The sequence below is a fragment of the Pinus tabuliformis genome, chromosome 6 (assembly GCF_031772625.1).
Source record: "Pinus tabuliformis cultivar Carrire ecotype Pingquan chromosome 6, CPIR1, whole genome shotgun sequence".
In the NCBI taxonomy this organism is placed as follows: domain Eukaryota; kingdom Viridiplantae; phylum Streptophyta; class Pinopsida; order Pinales; family Pinaceae; genus Pinus; species Pinus tabuliformis.
In genome coordinates, this window is record NC_142292.1 from 1,171,438,833 (window position 1) to 1,171,464,377 (window position 25,545).

At 36.9% G+C, this 25,545-nt stretch overlaps 1 protein-coding gene across 1 annotated transcript in view; it reads left to right on the forward strand.

Annotated features, from left to right (window-relative positions):
* LOC149262954 (uncharacterized) overlaps positions 1 to 23,689 on the forward strand; it is an 86,629-nt gene extending 62,940 nt beyond the window's left edge. The window contains exons 2-3 of the mRNA XM_089383961.1: positions 4,883 to 7,127; positions 23,518 to 23,689. Coding sequence (XP_089240087.1) covers positions 4,883 to 7,127; positions 23,518 to 23,689 — 2,417 coding nt within the window. The remainder of the gene's footprint in view (positions 1 to 4,882; positions 7,128 to 23,517) is intronic.
* The last annotated feature ends 1,856 nt before the right edge of the window (positions 23,690 to 25,545 follow it).

Below are 25,545 nucleotides of genomic sequence, written 5' to 3' on the forward strand. Positions count from 1 at the left end.
AAGCAAGTCCTCATGGAGTTGCAAATGATCAAGGAGAACCGGCAAAAGGCAAAGAAGGCAAAGGTCAAGATGACCTCCATTGAGCAAGAGATTGAGAATGAACGGGAAAATTGGCTAGAAAGGGTTAACATACACCTTGAGAAGTTGCTTGAGAAGGACAATAAAGAAAATAAGATGCTTCGCCACATGGCCTATCACTATATGACCGGAACAAAATATGCAATATAAGGATGAGGAAGCTTAAGGCAAGGTTGAGGAAGGCTTTGAGAAGAAAAAAGGAGAAAAACAAGTTGGAAATCCTAGTTGATGCCTCATTAGCTCATCAAAGCAGTGCATGAGGGTGCCTTGTGCCAATTTTGGGAAAATTTTGGTAAAATTTTGTAATTTTCAAATTTTAAATTTTGCAACATAGGAAATTGCAATAGGTGATTGGGGCACTTTTTGGAAGAATGGCTTGCATATTTGGATTCAGCATGAAAAAATAAGCAAACCTGGAAAGTTTTATCAAATTTGGAGCAAATCTAGGCCACCTAAAGGTCAAAAAACCATCAAAAAATGCACTCTCTGCCACTTTTTGGACACACAAGAAGTAGTCTTGGGAGATTCCACTTTGGAGGGGGCAAATGACCTCCAAATGCAAAAATTCAAGATGTTCTAGAAACTAAACAAGAATACCTTTCCAACAAGCTATCTTGGGCTAACTTTGGTTAAGGGGAAGGCCTCCAAAACTAGGTTTGAAAAGGCATTGTGCATAGGATCTGTGGCGCTGCGCATAGGATGAATTTTGCCAGTTTTGCTCAAAAGTCAAAATTTCGCCTAGTTTTTCTACAAGTTGACTTTTACTCTCATTTTGGATGAATTTATGAATGTAAATTATACTATGTTATGCAAATGTAATTGTAAAATTCATCATTTTGAGGTGGTTTTGGGTTGAATGAATCAACTTCCATGGTTTTAGAGACAAGTTGTTCCACTGCCTATATTCCTGTTCTTAGTTTAGATATGGTTGAAACCACCCCTCTTCTCATGGATTCGACCCTTGATGGCTATCATAGGTGGTTTGATGTCTATATTATGTATTTTTTTAGTCATTAGCAAAGGTTGGACTCATGTTGATGCTTTGAGCTACATTGTACATCTCTAAAGCAGTTTTGCAAGGAAATAAACCAGGATTTGCAGCTATTTCTGTGGGATTCTTGTGGTAATGTGTTTTGCATTGTTTCTCCTTCTCTCATTAGTTTTTCTCATGTGTTATGTGTGCCAAAATCTAATTCGTTCTTCTAAACTAAATAATCAAGATAGATAGGTAGAATACATTGGTAACAATGCTCTGCCTTGGGAATACATTTAGTTTTTGATGTTTTCAGCTGTTTGAAGAGGACTCATGATATTTGCATGCCCTCCTTAGCTCCTCACCAGTCTTAGACCTACCATCTCACTCAATTCCAAGTGCCAAAACACTTACCTACCTCGCCCCACAGAACACCCTATAATTCTGACTTGATTTCCCGAACCCAAAGCTGCCTGCTCCATTTGATCCAGCAACAAAACCTTCAAAATCAACCAAAAACCCTAGAGCTACTATACCTAGCTTAAAATTCACATTCAATTCAGTCATCTCCACTAGATTGACAAGGAGAGATCCCTCTCCCAACCTGGTAGGGCTAGCTACTAGGCTCAGCTTGGTTTGTGGTTATCCTAAGATTGCCTCCCTTCAGGCTGAGGTCGATCTAGGCACTAACATAGTGGTGACCATACCACTGTGCACCTGTCAAACACTTCCAAATCTCTCTAAATCACTTCAAACTGCCTCAAATCTCCAAGTTCATCCTCTTTATAGGTAAGTGCATTGATCCTCCTTGCCGAAGAGTGTTCTTGCATGAAATCTTGTTGGTCTTTTGCCCATAAAATCAAAACCCTAGTGTTCACTGTTCACCATAACTGCCAAGGTTCATTTATTCACTATTCATCAAGGTTCACTCATTCATCTTTGCTACTGGTTCCTAAAATCCCATACCCTACATACAAAACTCTACTCACTCCCTAAATCCCCAAACCCTTCACTCCCTAAATCCCATTCACTCTCACCTACTCATCCTAAAATCTCTTCATACTCATCTTTCATCCATCCACCCTATCTCATCATTCACCACAAGTGTTCACAAACAATGAAAAAAGGCCAAGTGACTAGGCAACAAAGAGGCAAGGCTAGAAGACAAAAGGCAAAGGAAATTGAGAGTCCTAGGGAGATTCGTCTTGAGCGAGTTAACATACACCTGGAGAAGTTGATTAAGAGGGCCTACAGAGACAAAAAGATGCTTCGCCACATGGCCTATCACTACATGACCCGGAACAAAATCTGCAACATAAGAATGAGGAAGCTTAAGGCTAGGTTGAGGAAGGCCTTAATGGCCAATAAGGAGAAAGACAAGTTGGAAATTCTAGCTAATGCCTCATTAGCTCATCAAAGTAGTGGATGAGGGTGCCTTGTGGCAATTTTGGGAAAATTTTGGTAAAATTTTGCAACACAAGAATTTGGCATAGGTGTGCAGCACCACTGGCGCTGTGCTTTTGATGGAGACATTTTTTAAAGAATGGCTTTTATATTCAGATTCAACAAGATGAGAACATCAATCCTTGAAAGTTTCAGCAATTGTGGAGCAAGTCTTGGTCACCTAAAGGTCAAAAAACCATCAAAAAATGCCCTCTCTACCACTTTTTGGACACACAAGAAGCAGTTTGGGGAGATTCCACTTTTGAGGGGGGAAATGACCTCAAAATTAAAAAATTAAAGATGTTCGAAAAAATAGACATGAATACCTTTCCAACTAGCTATCTTGGGCTCAATTTGGTCAAGGGGAAGGCCTCCAAAACTGGGTTTGAAAAGGCACTTCCTATAGGATGAATTTTGCCAGTTTTGCTCAAAAATCAAAATTTTGCCTAGTTTTTCTACAAGTTGACTTTTAATCTCATTTTGGATGAATTTATGAATGTAAATGATGTTATTCTATGTAAATGTAATTGTAAAATGACTCTAGATAGTAGATTCATCATTTTGAGGTGGTTTGGGGGTGAATGAATTAGTTTTCATGGTTTTAGAGGCAAGTTGTTCCACTGCCTATATTCCTGTTCTTAGTTTAGAAATGGTTGAAACTACCCCTCTTCTCATGGATTCGACCCCTAAAGTTCAGCATGAGTTGTTTGATGCCTATATTATGTACTTTCTTAGTAATTTGTAAAGGTTGGACTCTTGTGGATGCTTTGAGCTACATTTTACATCTCTATAGCAGTTTGGCAAGGAAATAAACTAGGATTTGCAGCTATTGTTGTGGGATTATTGTGGTAATGTGTTTTTGCATTGTTTCTCCTTCCCTCATTAGTTTTTCTCATGTGTTATATGTGCCAAAATCTATTTCATTCTTCTTAACTAAATGAATCAAGATGGATAGGTAGAATACATTGGTAACAGTGCTCTGCCTTGGGAATACATTTAGTTTTTTATGTTTTCAGTTGTTTGAAGAGGATTCATGACCTTTGCATGCCCTCCTCATCCCCTCACCAGTCTTAGACCTACCATCTCACTCAATTCCAAGTGCATAAACACCTACCTACCTCACCCCATAGAACATCCTGCATCCTGACTTCATTTCCCAGACCCAAAGCTGCCTGCTCCATTTGATCCAGCAAAAAAACCTTCAAAATCAACCAAAAACCCTAGAGCTACTATACCTATCCTAAAATTCATATTCAATTTAGTCATCTCCACTGAGATTGACAAGGAGAGAGCCCTCTCCAGACCTGGTAGGGCTAGCTACCAGGTTAAGCTTGGTTTGTGGTTATCCTAAGATTGCCTCCCTTCAGCCTGAGGTCGATATAGGCACTAACAAAAGAAACACAGATAAAACAATAACATATATTGTCACTGTGGTATCGGCTATAGAATTTCTCATCAATATAGGTAACAACTTTGATAATTGAAAAACCAAAAGGTAAGCTACATAGATCATTTGAAATGATATATTTGGGCACACTTTATATTTTTTTAGGAGTGTTAGTATACCTTGAGATGACATTCCAAAAGGGAAGAATCCAAAAATGGATGCAGTAGCTTGAGAACTTCCACTCGTTGACGGAATGGAAGTAGACCCAAATATAGTCATGTTGGGAGTATTAGAAGGGATGGAAATAGTTCCTCCCCCTTGTACAGATATGGGAGTCTGCACGCTCACAACACTCGTTGTAGATGCCATGCTTCCAGTAGTGGTCATCAAATGAATAGATGTATGTAAACCTGGGCTCAAAGGCCTGTGAGTCAGAGTTCCAATGTATAAAAAAATGTTTGAATGGTCAGGAGGGAGAGGAGAATTCGGAGCCGCAACTAACTCTAAAAGGTCTTCTACTTCAATACTATCTTCTGACTAGAAGAGTACTTGAGAAAGAACTGGTGTGTTCCTCTCTAAATCTGTACTGGTACTAGGTCTATCTTGTGAACTAATGCCCCCAAGCGGAGGATCAATCTCCGATGCGCCTGCTGCCACTGGTTGGAAACCATTGGCAGAATCACTCCTACGCCTTCTAGGAGAAGGCTCTCAACTCATAGGTGATAGCCCACGAAGTCTCCTGGACCGTCGAGATGGTCGGTCGGCCACTTTGAATTATTTAACATATCTACTTAAAGACTCAGAAAAAATTATAAATCTAGGCCGACTAGGAGCATAGAACACTCACTAAAATGTCCCTAAAGATATCAACAATCAAACAACTCTCCAACCGGTTACCAATCAGGAGTTAGAAAGCACCCTCAAATGGTTCGAGAAAGATAAGAGCCCGGGGCCGGACGGATGGCCAGTGGAGTTCTATCTTGCTTTCTATGATCTGCTAGGCGAGGACTTATTGGAGGTCATTGAGGAGAGCCGGACCACAGGGCACATCCATCCCCCTATGAACTACACCTTCATTGCCCTGATACCCAAAACAGATGACCCTACATCCTTCAATGACTTCCGTCCTATTTCATTATGTAATTGCCTCTACAAAATTATTGCTAAAATCATTGCAAACCGCATAAAACCTATTCTGTCCTCACATATCTCTGCTGAACAGTTTGCCTTCCTCCAAAATCGCCACATCCAAGAGGCCATTGGCACTGCCCAGGAAGCCTTACATTCCATAAAGCATAAGAACCTCAAAGGCATATCTCTAAAGATCAACCTTGCAAAGGCTTTTGACAAGGTAAACTGGCTCTATTTGAAGATGATTCTCACACATTTGGGCTTCCCCCACATTCTCATTAACTGGATAATGGGTTGCATATCTTCTGTCTCCTTTGCTATCCTCATCAATGGCTCGGCCTCTGCTCGCTTCAACATCAACAGGGGAATCAGACAAGGATGCCCTCTTTCCCCACTCCTCTTTCTTATTGTTATGGAAGGGCTTAGTAGGCTCATAGCAACAGCAAAAAGGAATGGAGACTTCAGTGGACTCAAAATCACTGAGCAGTACTATCTCACTCATCTACTGTTTGTTGATGACATCCTAATCTTCTTGAATGGAAGTATCCGGGACTCCATTGCACTAAATGATATTCTTCAACTCTTTTGTAAGGCTACGGGAATGGTGATCAATAGGGAGAAATCTACCAGGTCCACGGCGGGGTGCACATATCAGGAATCTCAGCTGGCGACACAGCATTTCCCCTTCTTGGAAATCAATTTGCTGGATGGAATCAAATATCTTGGATTTAGACTAAGGCCGGATGGGTACAAAATAGAGCACTGGTCTTGGCTCATCAACAAAATAGAAAAAAGGATAAATTGCTGGCATCATCGTCTTCTATCTAAAGCAGGTAGACTCCTGCTGATCAAATCTGTTCTTGAGGCTACCCCAGTATACTGGATGTCCCTCACATGGATCCCAAAGGGCATCCTCCAAAAAATTCAACAAATATGCAACAGATTCCTTTGGAATGGGAACAAAAAAGGGAAGATATTTGCCTGGACGAGATGGTCATTAGTCACTACACCAAAGAGATGGGGAGGGTGGGGACTAAAAGCTCTATCGGAATTTGCACAAGCGTTGACAGCCAAGCAGGGCTGGTCACTACTCAAACAGAACAGTCTTTGGGCGGAAGTTATACACCAGAAGTATATTTGGCCCTCAAACATCATCGATTGGATCCGTAGACCCCATTGGAACCGACAAGGCATATCTGCGATCTGGAAGGCCACTCTAAATGCTATGCCTCTCATTAGAGACAATCTTTTATGGCGTATTGGTAATGGCTCTCAAGTCCGCATAGGCTTAGATCCTTGGCCTGGCTCTGGGAATGCGCACATACTGCCGGAAGGGCTGGTTCGATATCTTAACAACAGGGGCATTAAATACCTTGCGCAGATTGGAGATCAGCAACATACTTCCATCTTCTCACAGGCATGGTTAACAGACCGACAGTGGCAACTGACAGATGAATGGAACTCAAACTGGAAAGATTACATACAGGCACTAACAGAATCGCACATCAGACTGAAAGAGGAAGGGGATGAGCTAATTTGGGCGGCTGCCAAATCTGGTAATTATGCGCCAAAGATCGGCTACTATAAGCTGATTGAGGCAAAGAACCCCGACTTGCATAAAAGCTGGTGGTCAGCTCTCTGGCACCTTCAAGCTCAACCAAGAACTCGACTTCTCATGTGGAACATTCTTGCAGATAAATTACCTACCGGATCCAACCTCAGGAAAAGAGCTTTTGCTGGACCAACATGGTGTGTCCTTTGCAGGAAAGAGGAAGAAACATCTCTACATCTATTCCTTACCTGCGAGGTCACAAAGGATATATGGAACCAGGTCACTCAGGCTCTCAATATAAATACAGCTTGGCAGGGGGAAGATATACCTACGGCCTGGGATCAGTGGTGGAACGCAGTGGCTTCAGAAAAGTCCAGAAACTTACCGCTTTTGGTGTCCTGGTACATCTGGAATAGGCGGAATGCAATCATCTTTGAGGACTGCATCGCAAATTGGAACCTTCTCCCACCTTCCATATGCGCGGCATATACGGAGATCCCCTTTGAAAATAAACAGAACACCCCTAAGAACATTATGCCAGAAATCATCAACAAGGATATGCCGTGGGCATACTTTGATGGGGCAGCTCCGAGACAAGGCTGTGGGGGGGGCATACTATTTCATCTATCAGACTCACACTATTTTCACCTGAGAATGGGACTTGGTCCTGGCACAAACAACCATGCTGAACTAATTACACTGAGACATCTCCTCTATTTTGCTTTGTCCAAAAACTGTCGGCAACTACAAATTTTTGGGGACTCAAAGATTGTGATTGATTGGGTTAACAACAAATCCATCTGTCATGCATATTCATTGAAACATATCTTGGAAGAAATTGTTTTTTTCAAAACACATTTTGACCAGATCACTGTTTCTCACATTTACAGGGAAAGAAATTCAACTGCTGACCGGCTCTCGAAAGAAGCGGCGGATCGTCCTCTAGGAGATTGGCTGATCGAGGAACACAAACCAGATGGGATGCACAGATTTTTCCATCGTCCATATATTGATGGCCTCCCACAGGGTGGCAATGCCCCCATCTAATTTTTGGCTCTGCTATGATATTTATTGTATATAACAGACACAGCTCAGATGTTTTCTTTTTGCACCTGTATAGCGGATATACTATTACAGAACTGTTTATTTTGTTTTGAGACATTGCACTTTCTCTGAGGGATACAGAACCACCGTATCTCTGTGGGTACTTTGATGTAATTTTGTTTCTGAACAGTGGTGAAAACCACACTACAGCATATGCCAATGGCATCAACAGCATGTAATTTCTTTTAATAGAAATTATGATTTCTCTTTCTTCGGAAAAAAAAAATCAAACAACTCTCAATTATTTCCACTCTGGGTGATTAGGACTGGGCACCAAAATACAAGAAAGTTAATAACAAGGGCCTTCCGAAAATAGACTGGGGTAATTATGCCCCAAGCCTACTAGCGAAGGTATCAGAGGTAGTTTTGCTAACTTCTAGACAACAGCCTTTGTTGGTGCAACCCCCCAAGCTTTGCAAGGGTGCCCTCTAGAAGTACTGCTGAACGTGATACAACGTCAACCTCAGGTGCCATGGGATTCCCCTCCACAGCCACCTGTGTGGTTCCTAGGATAGGCAAATATGGTCACCAACTCGTATCAAAAGCCGGGCGGAACAGCCGTGAGGTAGGATCCGACAAGTAAGAGAGGGGGTATCTCTCGTCCTTATCTTCACTAACCCTCATGCTTTACTCCTGGTCACGGAGCTTTTCTGATCTTCTTAACGCTATTGGATTTCGCTCATTAATCAAACTTCTATGTTTTGTAATTTAGAGTGGCCTTGGAGAGTTAACTCTCCTCTCGCCTAATATAAGGCCCTAATAAACCTAAAAACTTGTTGGTGTATTCTGATGACAATACAAAAGTTCTAGTTTATTTTAATTAAGCGCTTGATTTTAATGGTTGTTCTTTTAAGTCAAGGGTATAGATGGAAGTGAAACCAATGGTGTTTGTATGACGCAAAAGAAATCAATGAAAAACTAACTACATGAATGCAATTATTTGTTCTTCGATGAAAAGGGATCTCTACGTGGGTTCTACGAAACTTCTATAAAGCAAAACACTTTTTCTTTTCTTTTCTTGAAACACACTTCACACATGAAAAAACTAAAAAGACTACTAATGTTTTAACAATGCAGACTACCCTAATGCAAGGTGTAATGAAGATGTAAGATCTTAAATCACTCTTAAAAAACGAAAGCAATTGTTTATAACTATTAATGAGCCAACTTAATTATTGAAGAGGATACAAATTTTGAATACGAAATCTCTCCAAACAGGAAGGACAAATCACAAAAGATCGCAATTCACTTTCAAAAATCAAAAGAAACCAAAATCAAACTTGGCAAAAGAAAACAAAAACAATGTTTTTTGAGATCTTTTCTTTTTCAAGAAACAACCAAAACAACTTTTTGAAATCACTCTAAATGTCACTAAAACTCAAAGACTGAAAGAAGAGCACAAGGAGTCCTTGCAAGTTACAAACTCGAAAATGAATGAAAACTTGAGCAAAAAGGCTTCAACTTGTACTGAATGATCCAAACAGTAGTAAAGAGCTTGACAAACTAACCAAGAATCCAGGAAAGAAATACTTTCAAATTCACCAAAAAGACTTTCAAAAAGCAAGAAAAGCTATAAGGCCACAAAATGATGGAAAGCAAAGCAAGTAGACCAAAAATCGAGCTTGACACTGAGATTGAAAACAATCTCCTGTTCTGGAGGACCAGAATAATCAAGAACTTCTGAACAAAGTCTTGTGTGCCAAAACACCAATTACAAACTCGCTCAAAAAGCAAACCTAGGCCAAATCTTTTCAATGAGGAAGAGACTTCGAAATAGTAAGCTTGTAGAATAATGAAATTCTTCAGACAGAAATTGACCACTCAGAGACTAAGCAGACCAGGCAACAAATCTTTCTGGGGAGAGAGATTTGAAAAAACAATGCAAAAAATGGTATACGCGACTGTGTTCAAGCACAAAGGTGTGTACACGCGCTTTTGATAAAGGAAACTCGCATATACATGGGTTCACTTCACAGAAAAAAGCGTGTGTACGCTACTGTAAATAGAGTAAAATGTGTATGCAAAGCTTTGCAAGAAAAGTAAAAAACAAAGCCAGATCAAAAAGATTAGACTTAAGGTCTGAGACTCTAGTAGACCAAATAAGACTGTAATAGCAAGCAAACAAGAAACTGAGCCCTGATTGACATTGAACCCAAACTAGGAATAACAAGATTGTTATCCCTAGTGGAGTTGCCAATTCTGTTACGGGAATAAGTACCCTAGGGCTTTGGGTTGGAACCTCAACAAAGAAGAGGCAGACTACAACAAGAAACACTCATACAACTCAGGAAAAATGCTCATATAAACAAACTACGTAAGAGTGACCATACCTAGATTTCCTTTGTTCGAGTAAGTCCCACAGGGTTCAGACCCTTTGCAACTCCTGATGTTCTTCAAACCTGAAAATCATTCAATTCGAACATACATAGCAATATAGAAGTAAAGCATATTCACGAAATTTGACTTTATATCATATAAGCTAATGGTCAGTTATACATCAAAACAACATTCATACATGAATTTCAACACAATTTGATGTATAAACAAAGTTATTTTTGGAAACAAGACAACATTTCTTTTATTGCAGTAAGCTATAAATAGCATGGAGAGGATTCACTTGAGTCTTCTTCTTTTGGCTCCAAGCGGAACCGTCCTCCGGATTCATCCTATCCCAGCCTTCAACAATATTCTTCCATAACCAACACCATGATATCTCAAGCAAGAGGGAGAATATCTATAATCAAGGAAACAAGGGTTTCCTAAAGCTTGGGGAAGTGCATGAGGCACAGGGATTCATCAGACTCAGTTAGGGATAATCCAAGTATAATAACTCTATCTCTTCTCCTCCTTAAGGCATTCCCATAGAAGTCTATTTATACTTCTCCCAATTAGTTTTTTAGTTGGGAAACAGTTGGGCCACGGGCAATAAGAGGTAATCAACAGGTAAAACCCATGAACTCCGCCCATAATTAAGGAAATTTATTTTTTTAAGTGTTTTAATACATATACGCAGGTTGGGTATTGACTAACCCATGTGTACACACTTTTATCTTAGCGCAAAGTAGCATACAGGGAATAAAACACTGTTTTTAATATATTTGGACCAAGTCTAGAAGGAGGGGTTGCCCTAGGCCATAAACCAAGCATCACAAATACCAAGGGTGATAATTGGTGCTATAACAAAGTCCAAAAGGTATTTAGCTAATGGGACCCCAAAAGGCCTTTAGCTAGCAGGTGGCTAGATCCATTTGCAAAGGGTGTGTGCCTAGTGGGTGACTAGATTCCTTTGCGTGATGCTTATGTGGGATTCTTTCCACATGTAATGGATGGATACATCAAGATAGTTAGCTCATTTAATCTTTTCTTTGGCTGGAATTTTTTTTCAACAATTGTACATCTCTGGAAGTCAAAGTGAATACCTCCCTAGCTAAGAGGGGGTGTTGAATTTTTATATCTAAGGTCAGTATTTAAGTCAACAAATTCAAAGGAAATTAAACTATTATTTTGAGTTCATATCGACCCTAGACATTCAAGTAAACCTCGCCATATGAATGGGTTTGATCCTTGGTTTTAACCCTCCTACTTTGACCTCCATACATCGGCATTCAACCTCTCTCATTTGGAAATCAATTCAAATCATCATAGGTTATGTTTTCTGTCCACACGTGAGAGAGAGAGAGAGAGAGAGAGACAAGACCAGTGAACTTGACCAAAAGTTTGGATTGCTTTGAGCTACGTTGACCAAACGTTTTGTTTCTCTATTTGACCGCAGTTTGACTGAGTCAATTGATCAAAATTCTGGGACAGTTGAACGAAATTCTTGAGGCAGTTGCAAGGGCTGAAATTTCACATATTTGACCAGAGTTGACTAAAAGTCATAGGGGTTGAAATTTGGAATGCTTGAATAGAGTTGACCATAAGTTGTAGAGGCCAAAATTCAGTCTATTGGACTAGATTTTATTGGTTGTTACAGAAGACTAGAATTCTCTCTTTTGAACAGGTTTGATCTATATTATTTGATTGGTCAGTTTGATCAAGTTTGACTCAGATATTCGAATTGCACATTTGTTGAATTGGACAATTTCTCCTAAGAAAAGATTATGGGGTTTTTCCTGAGGTTGGGTTTTCTGGGGATAAATTTTGTGTCTATCTTGTGTATCTTATTTTATTGTGATCTCTATTGTCCTACTGCATTTATGGTTGAAAATTTCTGAAGTATAATTGCTTAATGATCTGGGATGTGTTAAAGTAAGAATAATATCATTGGAAGTAATTATTTGGAAAATAAATTTGTGTTTGTCTTTATTTCACTTAAAAAATCAACACTACATTACTAGGATGGGTTACTTGGTAATCTATCAACATGTGAAAGAGGAGCACTCATGATGATGGTAGTTGGGGACATGGAAATTGAAAACACCTCTAAAAAATACCTATTTGTGGTTCGTCTAAAACAATAAATGTTAATATGGGATAACTTGTATGAAAAGGGAGAAAGTGTAACTCTTTTGTTCATTAAATGCTACTTTTTCCAAATTAGTATGGGAAACTTTTAAGATTATCACAAGAGAGAATGGGACTTGGATAGGTGAAAAAGTTAAGAGTGCTTCAAAAAGGTGGGCCAATGATAATGAATTGAATTAACTTCCAACCCTTCCAATAATGGTGTTTTGGGAAGTTTGGATCATGCCAATAAGAAAGTAATATCTCAAGATTATGCACCATTCCTTCTCATAAGTTCTACCTATGATTAACACAATAATGATAGCTTGCTAAGGACTAAGATCAAGAAGAAACAAAGGAAAATTCTCGATGTCTCCAAAGACAACACCTTCCCTTGTTTTTTTTTATGGATCATCTAAAGGAAACCTAGGTTAATGTGGAGTAGGTGGATGCTCATACTTTATTGTGGATAGGGTATTGACACAAATAGTTTGGTCAAATGTTCATATTTCCACCTTGAGCAAAGAAATGTAATGTGGAAGAGGTTAAGGTTTTTAGGGATGTAAAGTAGTGATAAAGGCTTTGGAAATCAAAATCTTTTATGAAAGATTCTTATCCAAAAACTAAGTGAATTTATTGTCACTTTCACAAATCCTCCTTCACTCATATGTCCAAGAAAATAACTCTATAGGTAACCTAGCAAAAAAGAGATGTAAATTCATAAAAAGGACTATGTATCTTCATATAATCTCAACTATTTTCCTCACCATTGAATTTGTTAGTGTCAGTCAGTTCTGCGTGTCAGCAATGATCAACTATGCTCTTACAAGGTTTGTTAGAGATCTCAAAGTCAATTTTTATCATTTCACTAGGTTTTCAAAATAAAATTTGGTCACTCGTTAGTTTGTCTAGGTTAGTGCTACTCCCTTTAGCGTTCATGGTTATTATTCTTCATCATGGTCATGTCATTTTTCAAGTGTTACAAGTCATGGATGAGTCAAATTATCATATAAGTCTTGGTCTAGGTCATCACTTGTAATTGTCATCGTCATGTAAGTTTCAAGCTTATAGCCATGTTTATGATCTTGAGTCCACATATAAAGGGATTTAACATCTTAGGAAGAAAATGAAATAAATTTAAACATATAATTTCAGTTCATAAAGATATTATTGCAACCACATCACATCTGGTCTTAAGATGAAGTATGAGGCCATGCCATGAAATATGCCAAAAAGTGAATTTGACTCTCATAAAGGACCATACAAGAATTTATTTCACTCGTTACATTGGAATTGAGCACTAAATCACCAACAAAAACCAGTTCAGCACATTTAGCATCAAAGGACACTCTAAAAAGGTGATTGGCACCCTCTCCAGGCTCGTACACTGCGTTTTTAGTGGGTGAGCTTCATTTTCCAAATTGCAAGTAAAAATAAGTATCCCATACACACTCTAACCTTCCTCACATCCAAATACACTTCCCACAATCCTTACACCTCTTGTACCATCATTTCCATAATTCTTACATCAAACCCTATTTCCTACGCTGCATTTTGGGCAGATTTAGGGCTAAAACTGTGTTTTAATTCCCTACACTAAACACCACATTATTTTTGTCATTTTCCACCTCTCTAAGCTTTTTAATACATCTATCTACCTCCCAAAATTTTCCTACTCACAAATTTTCTCCCTAAACCCTTCATCCCTCACCTAAACACACTAATCCCTATCCCCTACTCCCTCATAACACTCTATTTTCCCCCTTTCTTTCACTAGGGTTTTGCTTTGCAATTGTAAACAATGGAGGGAGAAAAGAAGCCATACAAAAAAGTAGGTCAAAACAAGGAGACAAAGAACAAGAGTTATCAAGAGGTAGAAAGAGCAAGAGAGTGAGCCATCTCCTCCACTAGGTTAAAGGGACTTAACAAATCATTTGCTTCACATAGGGGCATTTTTGCTTCAAAATATGTTTCTTACCAAATGAAGATGAATTTTACAAAAGTGGAAGATTTTTGTGTTAACCACAGACCAAGGAACAAAAACATCATTCATTTTATTAACTGGTGTTATGAGTTGGGAGAAATGCCCAAAATATAGTTGCTATGGGAGAGTTGCTCAATATTTTAGTGACAAACCACAAACTTCGATGTTGAACAAATGGGAAAGCATTTGTGAAAAATGGAGGTGTTTGTTACTAATATTCCAAGCTACAAAAACCTCTCTCATATTTGAAAAATTAGTTATTTGTAGAGAGATATCGCTCCACCCGTCAGCCCTATTTTCGTAGAAATTTGGAAATTTTTGGCACAGTCACCCTGCCAAAAGCGTAGCGTGGGCCACACTGTGCTTTTTCTGGAGAGCTCCAAATGGAAAAAACTCAACATGGTTGGATAGAGTTTGACCCCTACATCAAATTTGGACTCCTGACAACCCAATTCATCAACTTCTACAGGGTGAAAATGGCCAAAAACCACCTTAAAAACACCTTTATGCCTTGTTTTTGGAGGTTGTTGAGCCTCAAAACTGCACCTTCCTATACACCCTCTCAGCCTTCTTTTCCCACTTACTTCATCCATCAAGCTATTAAATCATTGCATTATAGTCTAAAAAGAGCTTCTGACATGGTTTTCTAACTATGCTTATGACTGTTGTTTGGTTTAGATTTTTGTTCAAGCAGCTGCGGAAACTTGTCAGTTTCCGCATCCATTTTGTTAAAGGCTATGCTACAGGTGTCCTATGAAGAAACGAGCCACATGGGCAAGCTACAGGTGACGGGTACATGGAACGTGTCCCTTCAGATCAGCCAAATCATCCATAAAAGGTCACGGTCAACAAGGGTCAAAGGCAAAGCCAACCAAGGAATTTAGCGGTGGCACGTCTCTGTTTTGAGCACGTGAAAGTTTACGTGGCACAGTCCTCAGCGCACGGAGACATCGGCACACCTGGAGATCAACCCCGTAACCTGAATCCAACAGCTACCACTCCGAAGATTTAATGAACATGATGACCATTACACTAGATCTCGGGCTGAGTAGATCTACGTGTCTCTGGCAACGCAGTTGATAGCATAGGATTTAGTTAGTTAGTTACAGCACTTTTTCATTATAAATAACTCGTTGATAAACGTTGTGTAGAAGCTTTTTGGAGATGTAATTTTTGAACTGTTGTTATTATCACCCCACTACACTCTGTTTTACATATTTTTCTGCTGCTTTAATATATGAGAAGACTACTTTCCTGAGCTCGTTTTTGTGACTGTTCGTTGACTGGCTGAGGTGGCAGAGGGCCCCTGCGCACTAAATCCCTGTATAGTTTTCATTTGATTTTATTATGTTTCTGTTTTCATAATCATTAGCTTGTATATAACATGCTATTTTGATGTTTTTAATTCACTGTTGTTTACATTTTCACTTCTGTTTTCTTATAGCTGTCAGCTGATCAATGCTTTTCTACGGACAAATTTTCATCTTTTTTATAACTACTGACATATGAGATCATCTTGTCCTTCCTGCTAATTTTCATTTTCTGAAGTTTAATACCAGCACTGTCCTTTTTCAAATTGTGTTTTGCTTATTTATTTTTCTGCTACTTAGACATCATACTACTCATTTGTTTATGGTTTCTTTCTATAGTCAAGTGACTCTATTAGTAAGGAATCAGAATATTACTTATTGTAGTGTGATTTAGTTATCATATTGCTTAACTTATTCATGATTGTTTCCCATAAGGTAGATTGAGCTGAAGGGTAAAGGATCAGAAGAGTTGAAGTAGTGTGATTAGTTTCCTTTATGCAATTTAATTTCTTGCAATTTAGATATCATATTGCTTAACTTGTTCATGATTGCTTCCCATAAGGTAGATTGAGCTGAAGGGTAAAGGATCAGAAGAGTTGAAGTAGTGTGATTAGTTTCCTTTATGCAATTTAATTTCTTGCCATTTAGATATCATATTGCTTAACTTGTTCATGATTGCTTCCCACAAGGTAGATTGAGCTGAAGGGTAAAGGATCAGAAAAGTTGAAGTAGTGTGAATTAGTTGCTTTGCTTTTAGTTTTTGAGTTTCTTTCAGTTCAGTTTTTACTTTCTTTTTCATACAACAACAAGGATACTAGGCCATTGTCATTAGTTCACTGTTTGATACATTTACTTCCTCTTAAGAATTGATTTCATTACAGTTGTTTTAAAGCTTTCTTTTTGAACACTTTTAAGTTTGGGAAAATCACTGTAGAAATCACCATTACCATCCATACTTAACTTTCATTTTTGCCATCACACATTAGGGAAAGATAAATCCAAAAACAAACTAAAAAACTCAAAAACGACAAAAGACTAAGGAAATGGTTATCTTGTACATATAGTACACTTCACTTCGTTAGTTTACGAATCTCGGATTGACATTTTAAATAGCAATTTAGAACACACTAAATTGACCAAACAGAGGCACGCTACACGTTTTGACCAGTGTAGGGAGAAGTCACTTTTGAGGAGCTATACTTCATCATGTTCAGTGCGTTAGGGCTCTACGGATAACTAGACAGAAAGATATTTCCAATGAGCTATCATGAACTCAATTTGGAGTTCAGGAAGGCCTCCAAAAGTGGCCTGCAATCTCACGTTGCACATTTCCTCAGCCACGCTGCGCTTTTTCTAGGAGGCTAATTTTCTTCATCATTTTGACCTTGTTTGACCTTTTACCTACATAAATGATTTAATTGATTAATCCTAATGTAAATATTATTTTATAGTGGGTAATCAATCTTGTTAATTTGTTTTTATGTAAACTTGGGCCTCATTAAAGAAGAAAAATTCAAGTCAAAGTCTAAATCAAGAATTTGTATTCAACCTTCTCAGTCTCAATTGTTTGTTGAGATATTCATGGGAACTGTTCCACCACTCATGGATTCGACCCCTGAGGGTGGGGAAACTGTTTATTTTGGTCTATATGTATCATTTTCTCAGTCAGAGAGATAGTTTGGACATCTGAGGAGAGAACTCTTGTAGCTTGTACTTGAGCATTTTCAGGAAATCAAAGGAGCAGTTGCAGCTATTATCTAGGAATTCATGTGCAGTGATTTTGTGATGTTGTATTTTCTCTGTTATAGTTTTATATGAAATATATTCATCTTCTCTTTCCATTCATCAGTTCTTCAGTGGTTTTCCTTAAAGTTTATAAGCAGAATTCTTTGCACAAAGCTCTATTTTGATGGGAATATCATTATGTGTTATTTTCTTTCTTTCTTAATGAATTCATGATGTACATCCTCATTAAGACCTATTGCTTCTTCTAAACACTACACTACACTACACTGACAAACTCTAATCCATCACAAAACTATTATTACCTTGCTCCTTTATATCTTTGAAGTTGTTACCCTTTTGATCCTTTGACCTAGATACCTAGTTTTCATTCCTTGTCCAACATTAAAACCTTAAATTTTCAAAACCTACCAGAGCCTAGCATATCTAGCCTAAAATCCTTTTATATTCCAGTCAATTCTTTGGTTGTGATCTCATAGAGATGGCCCTCTCTGGTTTGGTAGGGTTAGCTACTAAACTAAAAGCTTGGTCTGTGGTTACCTCAGTCGATTCCTCTCAGCCTGGGACATTGTGGAGGACAAAATTTTGGCATTGTTGTCGGGGAATTCAAGATCATATCTTCCATGGGAAAAAATGATAAGGATTAGATCTGATTGCTAATGGTGAACAATGATTAGACACAAGAAAGGTTGTGCATCTTTCACCTGGTGACTCCAGAGTCGAAGAATCCAAAGGTTCAGAATTTTCATGGTGACTCCACTGTTCAAAAAATGGTAGTTTGAAGAACTTCTTGGTGACTTAAACTATTTTGAAGATGGATTCAACTACTCGAAGGTATGCTCCTATGAATCGAGCTCATATTTCTAGTTTTCCAAATCATATTCCTTGCCTAGATTGGCAAACTAATTCACTGAAATTCATAGATGGAAATGAGGATGAAACTATTATGCATCTAATAAAATTTCATTGCCATATACATAAGCTTGGGATTAGTTTTCATGAGGATTGTTTGATGAAGATGTTTATGGCTACCTTGGAAGGGAAAGCAAGATCATGGTATGAAGGGTTAAACCCAGGTAGCTTATACCCTGTTAAATATTTCCATAGAGTGTTCACCGAGCATTATGGAAAGTCTCTTTTACAAAGTTGTTGTGATTATTATGAAGGTTTTATTGCATATATTAAAAGTATTGAAGATATCGAATGTATGGATGATGAAGAGATAATTGGAGTCTTCTATGATTTTTCCTTCCAACAACAATCTGAAGAAGCTAATCACTTTGATACATGAGATCATACTCATCACACAGTAGCCTCCTCTTTAATTGATGAAAAAATAAATGATGAATATTGTATAGATGCTCATAAAGATTCCCCACAGGAAACAATTCTAGCAACAACACAACACACTAATCAGCTAGAGGTTAAGGAAGGAATTCATCAGCCTGAAAATAATCAAGAAGAGGAGAATAATGAAAAATAACATGTTATTTTAGATCCTGTGGGTGTACACATTAGCACTGTGTTTGTCAAAAAAAGTCCTCTTGCCAATCATCAGGTAAAAGTAATTGAGCATATCATTGAAGAATCATTTGTTGATTTGCAACAGTCTTATGATCCACAAGAACATATCCAACAGACAATATTTTCTGCAGTTGAAAATGAAACTAATCAGATGTTCGAATATCAAGAAAAGAGCAGTGAAAGAGAAGAGTTTGTTCTAAATAATCTTGCAGAAGAAAATTGTATTCAGGAAAATTTCCAGCAAACAATGTCTTCTTTGACTGAAGATAATATTAATTAGCAATCAATTGATGAAGATCACATTCATTCGCTTGAATTATATGAAGGTATTCAACATTGTTTAGGAGACCAAGACATTGATGAGGTGTGTCAATCTGATTTCTCTTCAAATACTTCATTTCTTGAATTTTTGTTTCAAGATGAAACTTGTCCAACTACACATTCATAATTTTTTGAAGACCAAGAGCACACTCTTGCCAAAATTCATCATGAAGAGTGACTAGTTGCAATAGAAGGATGTTTCTTGATTCCTCTAAATCAACAAGAGCCAATTTTTCATGATTTTCAGCATCCTGTGGAAAATTCATTACAACCAGTGATGAAGGTCGATGTTGGAGCATTCATTGATGAAGGTGTTCGGTTTCAAAACATAGACAAATCAACATTTTGGAATAAGGTTTGTTTTACTGTTTTAATCATCTAGAAGATCTTATGTTGCATGATTTCCATGATCCTCTGGTAAGTTTATTGTAGTCATCAGTAGAGGAATAATATGCCAATTTTTTCAATACAGGTGTTGGATCCATATGGAATTTGGAGATTCCTAGCTTTTGTTTGTTCTACTTGCTCAAAGAAAGTACAAGCAAAATTCAAATAAGTAGCCATCTACTGGATTGGTTACACTGGAATGATAATTTCACATGATTGTATGTATATATCTTCAATAGGTGGGCATTATCATCAGGATTTGAAGCCCGAGTTGAAGGCCCTAGGATCCCGAGGGTATACTGCCATAAGTAAATTCCGTTAGTATGTTTTTTATTGTTAAGTCAGTTCAATTAGTCAGTCAATTTTCATTTTCAAGTTTGTTTGTTTTATTTTGACTCCATGCCCAATGGATAAGGCTACTTGGTCTACGATATTCTTGACACCTCCATGGAGCTGCCATCCCCAGCTAGAGCCAATGTTAGTGTCAGTAAGTTCTTCTTGTCACCAGTGATCAAATATGCTCTTACAAGGTTTGTTAGGGGTCTCAAAGTCAAATTTTATCATTTCACTAGGTTTTCAAAATAAAATTTGGTCTAGTGTGTCTAGGTTAGTGCTACTCCCTTAAGCATTCATGGTTATTATTCTTCATCATGGTGATGTCATTTTTCAAGTGTTACAAGTCACGGATCAATCAAATTATCATATAGGTCTTGGTTTAGGTCATCACTTGTAATTGTCATCATCATGTAAGTTTCAAGATTATAGCCATGTTTATGATCTTGAGTCCACATATAAAGGGAGTTAGCATCTTAGGAAACAAATGAAATAAAGGTAAAGGTTTCATTTCAGTTCATAAAGATATTGTTGCAACCACATCACATCTGGTCTTAAGATGAAGGATGAGTTCATGCCATGACATATGCCAAAAAGTGAATTTGAATCTCATAAAGGACCATACAAGCCTTTATTTCACTCATTCCATTGGCATTGAGCACTAAATCACCAAAAAAAACCATTTCAGCACATTCAACATCAAAGGACACTCTAAACAGGTGATTGACACCCTCTATAGGCCCCTACACTGCGTTTTTGGTGGATGAGCTTCATTTTCCAAATTGCAAGTAAAAGTACCTATCCCATACACAATAACCTTCCTCACATCCAAATACACTTCACACAACCCTTACACCTCCTTTCCCATCATTTCCATAATTCCTACATCAAACCCTAGCTCCTACGCTGTGTTTTGGGCAGATTTAGGGCTAAAACTATGTTTTAATTCCCTACACTAAACACCACATTATTTTTTTCATTTTCCACCTCTCTAAGCTTTTTAATACATCTATCTACCTCCCAAAAGTTTCATAATCACACATTTTCTCCCTAACCCCTTCATCCCTCACCTAAACATACTAATCCCTATCCCCTGCTCCCTCATAACACTTTATTTTTCCCCTTTCTTTCACTAGGGTTTTGCTTTGCAATTGTAAACAATGGCCGGAGAAAAGAAGCCATAAAAAACGCAGGTCAAAAAAAGGAGACAAAGAACAAGAGGTATCAAGAGGCAAAAAGAGCAAGAGAGTGAGCCATCTCCTCCACTAGGTCAAAGGGACATTGACAAATCATTTGCTGCACATAGGGACAATTTTTCTTCAAAATATGTTTCTGACAAAATGAAGATGAATTTTACAAAAGTGAAAGAGGTTTTTGTTAAAAGTAGACCAAGGAACAAAACCTCCTTCATTTTAGTCACAGGTGCTATAATTTGGGAGAAATGGCCAAAATACAGTTTCTATGGGAAAGTTGCTCAGTATTTTAGTGACAAACTAGAAACTTGGATTCTAAACAAATGGTAAAGTATTTGTGAAAACTGGAGGAGGTTATTGTTCCTAAGATGCCAAGATACAAATGCCTCTTCCATAAGTTCAAAATTATTTATGGTTAGAGATCCCCACCTTTCAACCCTATTTTCACAGAAATTTGGAAATTTTTGGCACAGTCACCCTACCAAAAGTGTAGCATGGGCCACGCTGCACTTTTTATGGAGAGCTCTAAAAGGAAAATAATCTACATGTTTGGATAGCGTTTGACCCCTACATCAACTTTGGACACTTGGCAGCCCAAGTCATAAACTTTTACAAGGTGAAAATGGCCAAAAACCACCTAAAAACACCTTTTTTCCTTGTTTTTGGAGGCCACACTATGCTTTTTGACCAGTATTAGGAGAAGTCACTTTTGAGGAGCTATAATTCACCATTTTCAATGCTTGAGGGCCTCATGGATAACTAGACATAAATAAATTTCAAATGAGCTATCATGAACTCAATTTGGAGTTCAGGAAGGCCTCCAAAAGTTGTCTGCAATCTCACGTTGTGCTTTTCCTCAGCCACATTGTTCTTTTTCCAGATTCACTACGCTTTTTCTAGGAGGCTGATTTTCTTCATCAGTTTGCCCTAGTTTGACCTTTTACCTATGTAAATGATGTAATTGATTAATCCTAGTGTAAATATGATGTTATAGTGGGTAATTGGCCTTTTTAAGTTGTTTTTATCTGAACTTTTGCCTCACTAAAGAAGAAAAACTCAAGTCAAAGTCTAAATGAAGAGTTTGTATTCAACCTTCTCAGTCTTAGTTGTTGGTTGAGATATTCATGGGAACTATTCCACCACTCATGGATTCGACCCCTGAGGGTGGGGAAACTGTTTATTTTGGTCCATATGTATCATTTTCTCAGTCAAAGAGAGAGTTTGAACATTTGAGGAGAGAACTCTTGTAGCTTGTGCTTGAGCATTTTTAGGAAATCAAAGGAGTAGTTGCAACTATTTTCTAGGAATTCATGTGCAGCAATTTTGTGATCTTGTATTTTCTCTGTTATAGTTTTATATGAAAGATATTCATCTTCTCTTTCCATTCATCAGTTCTTCAGGGGTTTTCCTTAAAGTTTATAAGCAAAATTCTTTGCACAAAGCTTTGTTTTGATGGGAATATCATTATGTGTTATTTTCATTCTTGCTTAATGAATTCATGATGTACATGCTCATTAAGACATCTTGTTTCTTCTAAACACTACACGACACTATACTGACAAACCCTAATCCATCACAAAACTATTGCTACCTTGCTCCTTTATATCTTTGATGTTGTTACCCTTTTGATCCTTTGACCTAGTTACCTGGTTTTCGTCCCTTGTCCAGCATCAAAACCTACTTGAGCCTAACATATCTAGCCTTAAATCCTTTTATATTCGAGTCAATTCTTTAGCTGTGATCTCATAGAATAGAGAGAGCCCTCTTTGATTTGGTAAGGCTAGCTATTAAACTAAAAGCTTGGTCTGTGGTTACCTCCGTCAATTCCTCTCAGCATGGGACATTGTGAAAGATAACAAAATTCATACGTAAATGTTGGTCATTTTTTTTTGCATTCCTAAATAAACAACTTCATAAATGCTTTTTGGTTTAGTTAATTTGTGAAAATTTACACTTACAAAAAAATATTATCATGTTGATACCTAAATAAATAGATGATTATGAATCTTTAATTAAAAATAAAAATTTATGATACTTTGATCAAACTTATTTATAATTGTTACAAAATATACTTTATTGAATAAATTTTATAAATATTAAACAAATTTATAATAATAATAATAAAATATTCTCCATTATTATATACTATTAAATTACATAGAATTCTCCATTATTATAATGGAATCTTTCAACATAGGAATTTTTTTTTATAAAACTTGTAGATGAGTTATTTTTGCAAACTCAATAACATGACGTAATTAACGAAAGATTTGATTATTAAAAAAACATTTTTATAATTAAAAAATTAAAAATAAAAGTATTCTCCAGATTTGATTATTAAAAAACATTTTTATAATTAAAAAATTAAAAATAGAAGTATTCTCCATCATCATTATACAGTGTATAATTTTAAATTTACAGAGAGATATTATAAAGCTGGTAAATGAATGATATTTATACAAAGTCAATAGCATGATTGTTGAAAGATCAAACCAGAGCGTCCTCAGATGGCCTTCTGCCTAGAACGCTCTTGATTATCCTCATTTTTAATCAAATATTTACGAGCGTATTTCTAATGTAGTCAATGCTATTGCTAATGCTTGTGTTTCAGGGAAGAATTGAAATGGTCTAAGCCTCCCGTTCCCCTTTTCTTTAAACGTCTTGAGTGCTTGCTTCACTTACGTGGAAACCTCTTTTCTCCACACTTTCTTTGTTTGTTTTCTAACGTGGAACTTGGAAAGCTCTTTCCTGCACTTTTATTACTCAAGTTTGAAGACGATTAAGATCGCATACATGGTAATTAAATATAAGTTTAATTGATAGATGTTTTGTTTGTTATATAATTTGTAAAATTAAAATCTTTAATTATTCTTAGAAAATTTCCAAACAAAACGATATATAAAATTTTATATATTCAAAAACAATTTTGAATAAAAAAACTCAATTTCACCTAAAATTATATTTTTTTAATTCAAACTACATTATCTTAAAAAAAATTATCAGTTCGACTATTCTATTCGATAATTGTTTATGATTTTACTGTCTAAAAAATTGTGCATTATGCACGTGGCATTAATTTATTGTTTTAAATTTTCCGTTGGATGATTGTTTGCGATGATTGGTTTTGCCTGACATTTGGTTAGCAATAAATACTCGTCTCACTAGAGTTCTAGTAATATATAATTGTAATACATACTCTGCGCATAATGGATGAAGTAATAAATAATTTGTCCATGACGCTCTAATAGCGTGGGCCCAATTGTGACATGGGATTTGATGTACTTCGGAAAAATATTCAGCAAAAAAGTAAGAAGATAGAGGTGTAAGAATCTAGGGTATTTTGCATGAGATTTTGATTTGGTTAATTAATACTGATCAATTTGGTTTTATAATTTAATGGTCATAATGCGTTGGAATTAAGAAGATTTTATAATAATAGATTTTTTATTTATTTAATTTTGAAAATAAAAAAATTTAAATGAAAATTAATGATTTTAAAATAAAATTGTTTTTTTTTTATTTTATTATTATAACAAATTAGTATAAAAACGTTATTAAATATTATATATATTAAATTAATACATATAATGAAAAAGAAATCATTAAAGAAATTTTTTTTATAGCGCGCCAACTTAAAGATCCCCAAATACCCGAGTCATAAAGAATGCGAGAGGACCATAGAATTAGTGATATAAAAGAACCCTTTCCCTTTCATTTAGAAGCTATGACGATTTAATTTAATTGAAATGCAATACAAATGGAATAAATATACGATAACCAACCATATCGATGAAAAGAAAACAATTTCCTTCCCCACCATCAAATCAAGATTGAATGAAAAATAAAAACAATACATAAATTGAGTTAAAATAAATTATAAGCTTGGTTGAACAAAGTCTATATGAAAAAGTAAACTCTAAAAAGTGTTAGAAAATAAAATTTAAAAATCGTACCCTATTAATGTTGGATATAGGACAGGCTAATTGTACAGCCACTTCTCCTTTGCAAGGTTGGAAACCAAATTAACGCGGAACGGCCTTGGTACGGACAATTACCCCGTTTTGCACAAAGCACATAGTTAGTTATTTATTTTATATAAATTACAGTTGGGTTGGAAATAATTGAATAGAAAATAAAAAAAGTATAAAAAACATGATCCAGCCGACGGAGGTGCATGTGATCCTGATTAATTGCATTGATGACTAAATTTCCGACGGCCCTTGCGCTCGCGTTTTTTCTTTTCCTTTCTTTTTCCAAACGGCTGAAAGAGAAAAACAATCCTAAAATCATTTTATGTGCATATATGAAAGCGGGTTTCTCATCCTTGCATCCATTCCAGTCCTTTCCTGGGGTCATCATTCTAGTTGGATCGATCTGTTTATCTTTCGTATCGCGCATCATCAGACCACCATGCCCTTCTCTGGGAGGAGGAGATCCTCTCCACCGAGAGGCGGCCATCTAGATAGAACAAACTGTAGGGATATGTTTGGGTTCTTGCTATTCTTGGACGATAACTTCAAGGCCTCCAAATGCAGCCTCACCAAGAGTGCAAAATCAACAATATCAATATGTGCAGCCCTTATTCTTTTTACAGTTCTCCTGTTTATGCTTTCAACATTTGATCCTGGCAAAGTGAATT